The sequence below is a fragment of the Cnephaeus nilssonii genome (assembly GCF_951640355.1).
Source record: "Cnephaeus nilssonii genome assembly, chromosome: 15".
NCBI classification, from domain to species: Eukaryota; Metazoa; Chordata; class Mammalia; order Chiroptera; family Vespertilionidae; genus Cnephaeus; species Cnephaeus nilssonii.
The window spans coordinates 14,834,052-14,846,339 of NC_137086.1; the positions used below are offsets into that span (position 1 = coordinate 14,834,052).

A 12,288-nucleotide genomic window follows, 5' to 3' on the forward strand; every position below is an offset into this window, starting at 1 on the left:
CACAGGACCAGAAAAAAATAAGAGGGGAACCTTATGTCCATTCACTGGGGATTGGGTACAATTAATAGTATGCAAATGTGAAAACATACTTTTGATGAATTTTAATTAGAAGGAAGGAAGCGCGTGTTAAGTGTAACAGGGCATAAAGCATTGTGTATGTGTATATGTAAAAATAATTTGAATTTCATAGTAAAAAAAGATCATGTGTTATAAACATAGCATATACATGTCCATCCTATCTAATAAAAGAGTAATATGCAAATTGACTGTCACTCCAACACACAAGATGGCTGCCCCATGTGGACACAAGATGGCCACCATAAGATGGCCAACAGGGGAGAGCAGTTGGGAAGGACCAGGCCTGCAGGGGAGGGCAGTTTGGGGTGACCTGGCCAGCAAAGGAGGGAAGTTGGGGGTGACCGGCCCTGCAGGGAAGTGCAGTTTGGGGGGACCCAGGCCTGCAGAGGACAGTAGTTGGGGAGGACCAGGCCTGCAAGGGAAGGCAGTTCAGGGCGATCAAGCCTGAGGGGTGGGCAGTTGGGGGGGGGCAGGCCTGTAGGAGAGGGAAGTTGGGGGCGACAGGGCCTGCAGGAAGGGCAGTGGGGGGGGGCAGGCCTGCAGGGGAGGGCAGTTAGGGGCAATAAGGCTGGCAGGGGAGTGGTTAGGGGGTGATCAGGCTGGCAGGAAGAAGCAATTAGGGGCAATCAACAAAGCAGGCAGGTGAGCTTTTGGGAGCAAGCAGTCCTGGATTGTGAGAGGGATGTCCGACTGCCCGTTTAGGCCCGATCCTACTGGGATCAGGCCTATACGGGCAATCAGACATTCCTAGAGGAGTCCCAGATTGGAGAAGATGCAGGCTGAGTTGAGGGACACCTGCCCACCCCCCCACCCCCCCGCCCCCGTGCACAAATTTCGTGCACCGGGCCTCTAGTATATACATAAAAATGGTAAATATACAAAAATATAATAATGATTTTTCTCTTAGAGGTAAGATTTGGAGTGAATTTTATTTTTTTCTTTAGTCTTTTCTATATTTTTCAAAGTGTTCTAAAATGTGTTCATCCTATCTAATAAAAGAGTAGTATGCAAATTGACCATCACTCCAACACACAAGGTGGCTGCCCCCATGTGGTCAAAGATGGCTGCCCCCATGTGGACACAAGATGGCCGCCACAAGATGGCCAGCAGGGGAGGGCAGTTGGGAGGGACCAGGCCTGCAAGGGAAGGGACCAGGCCTGCAAGATGGCCACAACAGGGGAGAGCAGTTGGGAGGGACCAGGCCTGCAAGGGAGGTCAGTTGTGGGCAATCATGCTAGCAGGGGAGGGCAGTTAGGGGTGACCAGGCTGGTAGGGGAACAGTTAGGTATCAATCAGGCTGGCAGGAGAGTGGTTAGGGGGTGATCAGGCTGGCAGGCAGAAGCTGTCAGGGGCAATCAGAAAGGCAGGCAGGCAAGCAGTTGGGAGACAGCAATCCTGGATTGTCAGAGGGATGTCCCAGATTGGAGAGTGTGCAGGCTGGGATGAGGAACATACACACCCGTGCACGAATTTTGTGCACCAGGACTCTAGTGTCATAATAAAATTCTGTTTTAAGTAAAACTGGTAATAGACAATATTTATTGAATGTTTACTATATGCCAGGAACTACCTAAGCTATTTACTTTTACAGATACATTCAATCCTCAAAACTATCCCATGAAAGAGGTACCATCATTATCCAGATCGTGGGAGTAATTATCTTGCCCAAAGACACAGAGGAATTGAGGATCTTGTCTAAGCTTCAATGGTGATGAAATGCCGGGACCAGTTTGGCTCAGTGGATAGAGCATCGGCCTGCTGACTCAGGGGTCCCAGGTTCGATTCCGGTCAAGGGCATGTGCCTTGGTTGCAGGCACATCCCCGGTGGGGGGTGTGCAGGAGGCAGCTGATCGATGTTGCTCTCTCATCGATGTTTCTAGCTCTCTATCCCTCTCTCTTCCTCTCTGTAAAAACTCAATAAAATATATTTTAAAAAAATGGTGATGAAATGGCAGAGTTGGATTCCAGTCCAGGCAGCTGGGCCCCAGAGTTCACGCACTGAGCCACTGCATTCTAGTGCAGGGGCTGATTAACTGTGGCCCACTGTCTGTTTTTATAATTAAAGTTTTATTGGAACACTACACATTCATCTATGTATTGCCTCTGGCTGTGCCACAAAGACAGAGCTGAGGAGTTGCAACACAGACTATATGGCTCAGAGAATCCAAAATGTTTCTAGAAAAATTGACCCTTTACCTAGTACCTCTCAAAAAGATTCTGCTGATAGAATGTTGTTTTTGTTGTTGTTCTGTTTTGTTTGCTTACATGATCCAGAGGACTCCTGACTCTGCATATTAGTCCCACAGAGGGGCCAAAAAAGATAAAATGGGAGGGAAATTCTCTTTAGGGAGCAGGTGAAGATGAAAGTAATCCCAAGAGAAAAATGAAGCTGACTAATGGGGGAAAAGTCTTCACTGACATTAACATAGTTCCCATTTTCTTCCCTGGATACTTATGCACAACAGTACGGAGCTTTCAGCACCTATGTGCAATTCGAATAAGTCATTTGCCGATGGTTAGCGTCATCTGATGAACTCTGCAAGGGCCACACACTGTCTCCACTCACCTGGAAGAGCTGGACGTTGGCCGGAGGGTCTTTCTGAAAGAGGAAGGTGGCACTGGCAAAGGTGGGGTCCAGTTTGCCACATTCCTGTGGAGGCAAGATAACAGAGGTGACCTTGACTATTTCCATCATTGACCCTAACCTTGGTTGTCCCCCAACTGGTAAAAGTAACAACTGTTCCCCTCATCTCCTCATTTCACACTCCTTCTCACACTGGCTGGATCTGTCTCAACATCTGACCGTGGGCTCTGGGAGCTCAGGATTCACTCACAGCCTCTGCCTCTCTGCCCCCACCGTGCCCGCTGTGTAATGAGTGGCACATACTTCCACCCACACACCTAAAGGCTTCTGTCCTCCCTGCATTTATGCATGCTGCTCTCTGTTGGCTATCCTCCTCCCAGCCTTCCTGGAAAAATCTTCCTTTTCCTCCTCAATTCTGTGGGAAATATTTAATGATATGGGAAATGTTCACAATATAATCTCAATGGACTCAAGGGGGAAATAAAACTACATGCAGCATGACCTCAAATTTATTTAGAAAATGATATATCCAGATAAAAAAGATTTTAAGATGATAGCTATGTTGATGGATAGAAGGAAGGACAGAGAGAGAGAGAGATGAGGCAGACAAAAAGAATGAGACAGATGGACAGATAAATATAGGGGAAAGTTCAGAGGAAGAAGCAAAAATATTAGCAGTGGTTTTCTCTGGGATCTGAGAGTGATGTTTTTATACAATTCTGTGTTTTCTACAATAAGTCTTTATTACTTATACTAGAGGCCTGGTGCACAAAATTTGTGCATGGGGGTGGGATTGTCCCCTCAGCCCAGCCTGCACCCTTTCCAATCTGGTACCCCTTGGTGGACATCCCTCTCAAAAACAAGGACCACTGGCTGCTAACTGCTCACCTGCCTGCCTGCTTGATCGCCCCTAACTGCTCCCCCTGCTGGCCTGGTTGCCCTTACTGCCCCTCTCTGCCAGCCTGGTCACCCCTCACTGCCCCCCGAATCATTGTGTAGGCAGTGAGCACAAGGTCCCAGAGTCATGTGAACCTCAGTTGGACATCTGGCTCAGAGACTCATGGTTTTGTGACTTTAGTCAAGTTACTTAGCCTCCTAGAGCCTCAGTGCAATCTTACTGTCTAAAAGGTGCAAAATAAGTGCTTGTTGTTGAACCCATCTGGAGAGCTGGACACACATCAGCCAGCACCCTCTCCTGAATGCACATCCTTGCAGTGGCTGGAGAAGCCCCACTTTGCATTTTCCTTCTATGCTCCACATTCTCATCATTCTCTGCACTCCCATTCCAAATAAAAAACTACAGTTGTATCAGCTGTATGGCGAAAGGATCATCTGGTCTACCCACCCCCCTTTTGCAGATTTTATAACTGAGACTTGGAGTTGTGAGCTATGTAAGTTCCCACGTGAGATAATGACACAGATGGAACAAGAACCCATACCCCTGACTCCCAGCCCAGGGCTCTGCCTCTCAGCCACCCAGTTGGATCTCATCTCCCTGTGGCTCCCGGGGCTATGTCCCCGGTCCTTGCTCCTCTGCCCTTTCATGTCCACAGGAAAGAAGCAAGTTCACCACCTGGTCCACAGCACTGTCTCACCCACACCAGCTACCCAAATTCCCAACAAAAGTGCTGCAGAGAGTCCGTGCTTTGCCCAGGCCCCACACTCACATCTTCCGGGTGCTCTTTGCCCAGCTTCTGAAGCACCGTCAGGTAGAACTTGAAGAAGAAGCTGAGGGTGAGTGTGCGCCGGAAGTCCACCATGCCGCCCGGGGCATCGGGGGGCAGATATAGCTCCTCTGCCAGGCCTGCACACACCTCCTGCAGCAGCTTCTCGTTCCAGAATCTGCCGGAGAGCAGGTATGGGAGAGCGCTCCCATTCCGCCCCCGAATCATTGTGTAGGCGTTGAGCACAGGGTCCCAAAGTCATGTGAACCTCAGTTGAACATCTGGCTCAGAGATTCATGGTTTTGTGACTTTAGGCAAGTTACTTAGCCTCCTAGAGCCTCAGTTCTCTCCTCTTTAAAAACAGATCCAATTTTAAAAGACCACAAAAACAATAGTTAAGTCTATTAAGTTCTTACAATGTCCTAAGTGTTTTTTATGACACATCATTTTTAATTTAAATTAAAATGTATAGTAGGAAAGTTTTTATACTCATTTTACCAGTGAGAAAACTAAGGTGTAGTTGACTTATTCTATACCCATCTGGTAAGTGTTGGAGCTAAGAATTGGAACCAAACTCCAACATTAAGATTTATCTATCCATACAGGTATGGTAAGGATTACATAGGATAGTGCCAGTGAAGTGCTTGGTTCAATTGCCCCCATATAGAACCTATAGTGACAGTAGTAGCCATAGTAATAGTATAGCACTCATAATAGCATTAATAGCAATACCAGCGGTAGCGGCAGCAACAATACTGGTAGTAGCAATACTAGCATTGGCAGATGCAATGCTAGTAGCAGTACTGGTGGGAGCAATAGTAATAGTAGTAGTAGAAACAGAAGTAATATAGTAGTAGTAGAAGAAGCAGAAGTAGTAACAGTAATAGCAAAAGCACTAATAGTAATAGTAGTAGTAGAAGTAGTAGCCGCAACAGCAGTGATACCACTACTAGGAGTAACAGCACTGGAAGCAACAATAGTAATAATAGTTGTAGCTGTGTAGTACTAGTAATAGCAGTAACAATGGTAGCAGCAGGAGCAGCAATAGTAATAGTACAGTAGCAGCAATACTATTGGTCATTATGCTACTAGTAATAGCAGTAATCACAGTAGTAGTAACCATGCTAATAGCAGTAGAAGCAGCAATAGTAATACTGCTGGCAGGCACAGGAGGAGGAGCAGCAGCATAGGGCAGCAGCAGGGCTGTTTTGCTGTTAGCTCTTACTTCGACAGCTGCTTCCGAGTGGTCTTGAAGGCTGAGATGGTTCTGTCGGCCATTCCGCCATAGCAAAGGGCCAGCTCCTTCACCTGTGTGGTTCCTGGCTGGAACAGGACTCTCATGCCGCAGGTCACCTTGGCTATGTCATCTTCTCTCCGGGAGGCCTGCTTAAATGCTGAGAAAAACTCGCCCTGAAAGAGAATAGGAAGGTACCAGTTTCCCACCCTGTTTTGCAAGGACTGCAAATGGTGAGCCTGAAACACGGGGTAGGAGGTGAGGTGAGGTGAGGAGACAACACCATTGCACATCAGCAAGGAGCTGGGGACAGGGATCAATAATTGAGGCCTAACCATCACATTTTCAGAAGTCCCAGATAGCATTCCCCGAATCTGTGAGGGTCAGGGTTTCTCCCTATTAGTCAGGAAACAAAGTCGGGGACAAAGAAGAATGGGGTGTTTTCAACCCAACAGCGGGGAGAAGGAAGGGTGTTTTCACCAAGTCTCCTTCAAGACCCCTCAGGACCGAGAACCCTCCCCACACTGGTGCCCAGTATCAGAGCACAGGGCCTCTCAGGGGCTGTGCTGAAACCTCTGTTGGCCGGACTGCCTCTCAAGCAGATACAGAGAAATGCCCAAGACTGTTTGAAACAGCCTGCAGCTTGCAGCCTCCTCACTGGCTCCCTAACCGGCTCTCCCACCAGCCTATGGGCAGTGCTTAGAAATCTGGCTTCCTGGCTGAAAGAACTAACCACACTATGAGGCAGTGGCTGCCTTTGTGCTTTGATCACCCATGTCCTGAGTCTAAGCCACCTCTGTCTAGGGGACAGGAGGAAAGCGTGAGTTACTTTCTAGGTTAGGACCCTGTGCTATCCAGCCCTCTCTGTGTCAGGTTCTGCTTGAGGTTCAAACTCACCCTGGCAGCACAAACTCTGATTCACCTCTCAAGGGGGAGATGTAAGGAAAGGGCTGTTGGAGAAAGACCCACAGCTGAGGTCCGAAATGACCACAGGCTTTTGTTTGAAGAAGCCATAGAGGCCCCTCCTGATGCTAAAGCTGGTTCCACTTCCTGGTGTCAGACAGTCCCTGGGGACATGAGCCCAGACCTTGAACTTGATCCTGGGACAGAGGTTCCAGCTGCTCACGTCCAGGGCTGTGCCAGTCCCCTGTCACGTTTTCACTGGGCTGCCAGGAAATGTCAGTGTCGGCTCAATTGTTCTTTCTTGAGAAATCCCTCCTAATCCTGGGTGTTAACATGTCCTTTCTATAAGGAGATGTATTTTATGTCCCTTGCCTGGCAAAATAAAAACTGGGCAGTTCTATGCCTGTTCTTGCCTCCTTTCCCAACAGCATAATTTAACATTTTTTTTACCGATCTGTGAAATACAAAATTCTGGGAACCACTGCTCAAAATGGTCTATATAAGGAGGAGCTAGAGCACCATTAAGAAACCACCTCAGGGATGTAATTGCTCTAATTTAATTAGCATTCTCATTAAAGAGGTTAAAATTAGCCAGGGTGAAACATGCCTTTTAACACTCAAGCACTAGCTGTGGAAAACCCTTAACACGCTCCCTTATGGCTGGTTCCCCAGCCTCTCACAGGTCACTTCCTACAAGGCCCATCATGGAATAATGTGCTGCTGAAAGAGGCGAGAGTCACGCCAGGTGAAGCCACCACAGGTCCCAAGGAACAAGAGCGAGGTGGCCAGAGGCGCCCTGATCTGCTGAACAAGCTGGAACCGTCATCCACCCAGAGCAAGGTCAGTGTGTAAACACCTTGTCAAGCCCCAGGTTGGCATGTGAAGGTCTGACTGACAGGCAGCTTCTTCCCTTAGCACACAAGCCCCACACTTCACCTGACAAAATCGAGTCTCCTCTGACCCGGGGAGGAATACTCGCCAGCAGGTTGCGTCCTTGAAACTGTGTTGCTAGTTACCAGCTGGTGATCTCCACCAGCTCCCAGGCATCTGCCAGGAACCTTCACAATTATTTTTCAGTCCTCACAATCACCTTCCCAGTAGGTGACATTGTGCCCATTGTACAGGTGAGAAAACTGGGGTTCAGAAAGGTAAATTGACTCACTAAGGATCACACATCTAGCTTCTGTCCATGAGATATGCTCTTTACCCTAAAACTTCTCATTGTCCAGAGAGGAATATGGCTGGTCAAAGGCATAGTTCAGAGACAAGAGCATCAGTGTTACAGTTGAGAGATGCTAAGGTTGGTCCTGAGGCCAACTCTGCTCTTCTTGTCCGGAGCCTGGTGGGTGTGGAGTGATTCGGGCCCAGCATCTTACCTCCCTGCTATAGGGGATCTCAATGGAAAGCAGTATCTCTTCCGGACTTAGCCGTGTCTTTCTGTAGCCAGGGAAGAAGGTGTGGTCCATCGGAACCGTTCTCCTGGTGCCTGTACAGAGGCAAGATGAAGAGAGACTGATGTGAGAAAGCACAGGGCAACCCTCCAGTGGGCTTCTGCATCCTGGCCTCTGATGCCCACAGTCAAAGGGAATGGATGGCTCAGCTGGGGTCAAGGCCCTCCATCTGAAATCCTTCAGCAATGGTGTGCTGGTGAATGGTTAACAATCAGCTGTTGGTGGTGTAGCCTTGATTTGCTACTGTCTATGGTATAAATACTCCCACCATAGCCCATTTCAAGCTACCAAAATGACATTACTGTGGCAGAGTTGAGTCAGCAGGCCTGCTGCCCTCTGAAAGGCCTGTTTACAAGGTGGGCCATTGGTGTCCTCTGGGAACGTGGGTCTCCAGAGGGTTCCTAGCATTCCCTCATAAGAATGGCTCACGGTTTGTAAAAACAACATGGTTTATGAGGAACACCTCTGGGCTTTGATATGTACCAGGCAGACCTGTGTGGCCAGCCCCCAGTTAGATCTCTGGGTGCTGAGCCCCTAACGAGTTCCCTGGTCACCTGCACTTCTCATGGGGACCTTGCTGCTGGGGGAGTCAAGCGCCTCCTGTGGGATCCGCTGGGAGGCCCTGGGAGCTTGTGTCAGATTTCCACTGGACTTTGCTCCATGTGCCTTTCCCTGTGCTGATTTTGCCCTGATTCCTTCTCCTGTAGCCATGAGCATGACTATACGCTGAGCCTGTGAGTCCTCCTGGCAAGTCATCAAACCAGGGGAAGTGCTGGGGACCTTCTGACAAGGAAGGAATCACAGTAGCACACCACTACATAGCATCTCCACTGCAGACAGATAGATGGAAGGAGCCTCAACAGCACAGACAATAGTAAAATGAAGTAAAATAATTAGCAAGTGGTGAATTTTGAGTATTCGTTCCCTTTGTCATTAATATAATCTGTCTTATTGCACGCTTATATAACTTAATCTTCTCTAATAAAATGGTAATATACAAATTAACCATCACTCCACTACATAAGCCACGCCCACCAGCCAATCAGGGCGAGTATGCAAATTAACCCAAACCAAGATGGCTACAGCCACAGAGAGCAAGGTTTCCCAGGTAACAGAGCAAGCCAAGCTTTCCATAGCCGTTGCAGGCCTAAGCCTCCACTCAAGCTACAAAGTTTCAATTACAGAAGGTAAACAAATTCAAACAAATGGGGGCAGAATGGAGCTTGAGAGAGCAGGCCAGGGTTGCCGGCGGCAACAGGGGAAGCAAAGCTTTCCACACACCCTGGCCGGGCCCACCCGCTTAAGGCTACAAAGTTTCAATTGTAGAAGGTGAATTATCTGCCACAGAAATGGCTGCCGCCCCGGAGGGAACAGCAGGCTTGGCTCCGCTCCAGGCTACAAAGTTTCAATTGTAGAAGGAAAATAAATCCCAGATACCAGGGCCTCTGCTTGGGTTGCCAGGGGGCATGGCTGGCCTGCAAACCACCACAGGCCCTTCGCTCAGGCCGCCCCACGCCCCAAGGGAACCCCACCCTGATCCAGGACACTCTTCAGGGCAAACCAGCTGGCCCCCACCCGTGCACCAGGCCTCTATCTTATCTAATAAAAGAGTAATATACAGATTGATCATCACTGCAGCACACAATATAGCTGCCCCCATGTGGTCAAAGATCCTGCCCCCATGTGGACACAAGATGGCCACTACAAGATGGCCAGCAGGGAAGGGCAGTTGGGAGGCACCCGGCCTGCAAGGGAGGGCAGTTGAGAGGGACCAGGCTTGCAAGGGAGGGCAGTTGGAGGTGATCAACCCTGCAGGAGAGGGCAGTTAGGGGTGACCAGGCTGGCAGAGGAGGGAAGTTGGGGGCAAACAGGCTGGCAGGGAAGCAGTTAAGCATCAACCAGGCTGGCAGCGGAGTGGTTAGGGGGTGATCAGGCTGGCAGGCAGAAGTGGTTAGGGGCAATCAGGAAGGCAGGCAGGCAAGCAGTTGGGAGCCAGCAGTCCTGGATTGTGAGAGGGATGTCCGACTGCCCTCCAGGAGTCCCAGATTGGAGAGGGTACAGGCTGGGTTGAGAGACAACCCCCCGCCATGCACGAATTTCGTGCACCGGGCTTCTAGTTTTTAATAACAGCCATGTTTCACAAACGCTGATGACCCAGCGATCCGCTATGCTTAGTTGGTGCATTCTGGCTCCAGCATCCCACTAGGTAAGGCATCTGGACAGAGCCTGCTGGGAATTCTTAATAAAGAAGTCGCCCAGCTCTGTTGAACCTTGTAGCTTCCAGGAATCCAAACCGTAGGCCAGCAGGGTCATTGGACCTTGGACTCTGTCTCTCCAGGAAATAACTCATCTTGTGAGACTTTTCTCCCCCGGGACCCTCTGCACGAGGCAGCTCACCTCTGGACACGATGGTCAGCTTGGCCCCGCTGGCCATGAACACCGGATTGAGGTCGGAGATGGGGCTGGCGGTAATGATGTTCCCTCCGATGGACTAGGACAAGCAGAGAGTGTGCATGAGAGCCCAGCCCGGAAACCCGTGCTCACACAGCTGGTTCCCAAACGCAGGGCAAGAGGATGACAGGTGTCATCTGTGAAGGGAGACCCGACCTCCAGCCCCTGGAAACACAGCCCGACACAGTGAGAGCTCCACAGTCAGAACATTGAATATCGTACGAAACGTGAGATCTGACCGCTTGGGATTGGGGTCCAGCTCTGAAATGTAGCAGTCAGTGCACCTCACTCAGTCAACCTGAGTCAGCCCCTTGAAATTCAAGTGCTTAATGTCACCCAAGCTTTTTCAGAAAGTGTTAAGGTGGCTTATCACAGAGGCCATAGAGAGTCAGTACAGCAGAAATAGAAGATAAAGTTCAAGGACAAAGAGGAGGAAGATTTAAGAATGAGTGATTTGTTCTAACTGGATCTGAGCTTCCTGGCAACTTGGCAAAGAATGTTGGGAGAACCAGACCCAGCGTGCTCACTACTGGAAATGAGGGAGAAAGCAGCTGCAGAAAGAAAACAAGTCCTCCCTGCGAGTAGATGCCAGCTGAGCTGGGGCCTCGGTAGAGATTGCTTGTTTATATTTCCTCATCTACACCCAGAAGTGGCCGGGGCTTAGGGTAAGGTGTGGCGGGTGGAGTGGGTTATTTTGCTTTCTTTTTTTTTAATTTTAAAAATCATTTTTTTAAAATAGAAAGAAGGGTTAGCTTTCCTCCCAATACCATCAACAATAATGAGCCTCAATGGCACTGTGTGGAAATGCCGCTTGCAAACTGGGAATCTGTGGTTTAGTCTGAAGGCTGACTGTGACAGCCAGCAGGTGGAGCCCTCCCTCCTCTCAGGGGGTCTACCTCTGGTTCTAACCCCCAATGCTGAAAGGCTGTGCCCCGCCCTGGTTTGGCTTTTCTCTAACTTATCTCTCATCTACCTGCTGAGAGCCTGGGCCAATCAGAAAGGAGGTGGGGGTAGGCAGGAGGCCCCATCTCTCCAACCTCAGGGAGAAGACTGAGTCCAAGTGAGTGCCACCTGGAGTGGCCCACAGACCACCTGCATCAGCAGCACCTGCAGGCTCCACCCAGCCCTTCCAGGCCAGCATCTCGGAGGCAGGGCCCAGGAATCTGCATCTTTAACAAACACTCAGGCAGTTCTACCCATTCAAGTGTGAGGCTCCTGGTGTGATGACAGGCCCTGTCCCCTGGTCCTCAAGGCCCCTGAGCGGGGACTCACCGCCACAGACTTGACCTGCTTCCCGCCAAGCCAGCGCAGCTGCTCCAGGACGCCTCTGAACACCTCTGTCTTGTGGGCAGGAAGCTCGGCAACAGCATCTTGCAGGGTCTTTTCCACAGAGTCCAGAGGGCAAGCGGCTCCAAAGGAGATACCTGGGAACACATGCTCAGAATAAGCGATCCCCTGCCCAGCGCAGAAAACACTTTCAGACACAGAGTCTCTGAAGCTTCCCAGCAACCTGAGTGAGGCTGCACCAGGACTCACATGCTTATCCCGATGAAGAAAAGTTGGCCCAGAGAGGTTAAGTGACTCGCCCAACACCACACAGCTATTGAAAGATCCAAGACTCAACCCCAGGCCTCTTGGCCTACAACCAGAGTGCTCTTTCACTAAACCAGCGGTTCTCCACTCAGTAAAATCAGGTTTCAGAGAGTAAAGTCCTGGCATATTTTTTTAAAGCACCCAAGTACGCCTGCCCTCCCCGGACCCCTGACCCCATGAGTGATTCTAAGGTGTAGCCAGGATTCAGAATACTATTGGAGATCTCACAGCCCTTGCCTACCATGATGGAGAAAGGTGGTGAAGGTTGCCCCTTCCCCTGTGCAGGGCGGCTCCAGGACAAGCAGGTGGCAGCCAGAGCCAAAGGGGAGG

The 12,288-nt window shown here is 49.8% G+C and overlaps 1 protein-coding gene across 1 annotated transcript in view; it reads right to left on the reverse strand.

Moving 5' to 3' along the window:
• LOC307112143 (xanthine dehydrogenase/oxidase-like) overlaps nt 1-12,288 on the reverse strand; it is a 64,083-nt gene that overhangs the window by 27,974 nt on the left and 23,821 nt on the right. The window contains exons 11-16 of the mRNA XM_079792563.1: nt 11,638-11,789; nt 10,312-10,405; nt 7,840-7,949; nt 5,552-5,736; nt 4,330-4,504; nt 2,645-2,728 (exon numbers count right to left, since the gene is read on the reverse strand). Of these exons, the coding sequence (XP_079648689.1) occupies nt 2,645-2,728; nt 4,330-4,504; nt 5,552-5,736; nt 7,840-7,949; nt 10,312-10,405; nt 11,638-11,789 (800 nt within the window). The remainder of the gene's footprint in view (nt 1-2,644; nt 2,729-4,329; nt 4,505-5,551; nt 5,737-7,839; nt 7,950-10,311; nt 10,406-11,637; nt 11,790-12,288) is intronic.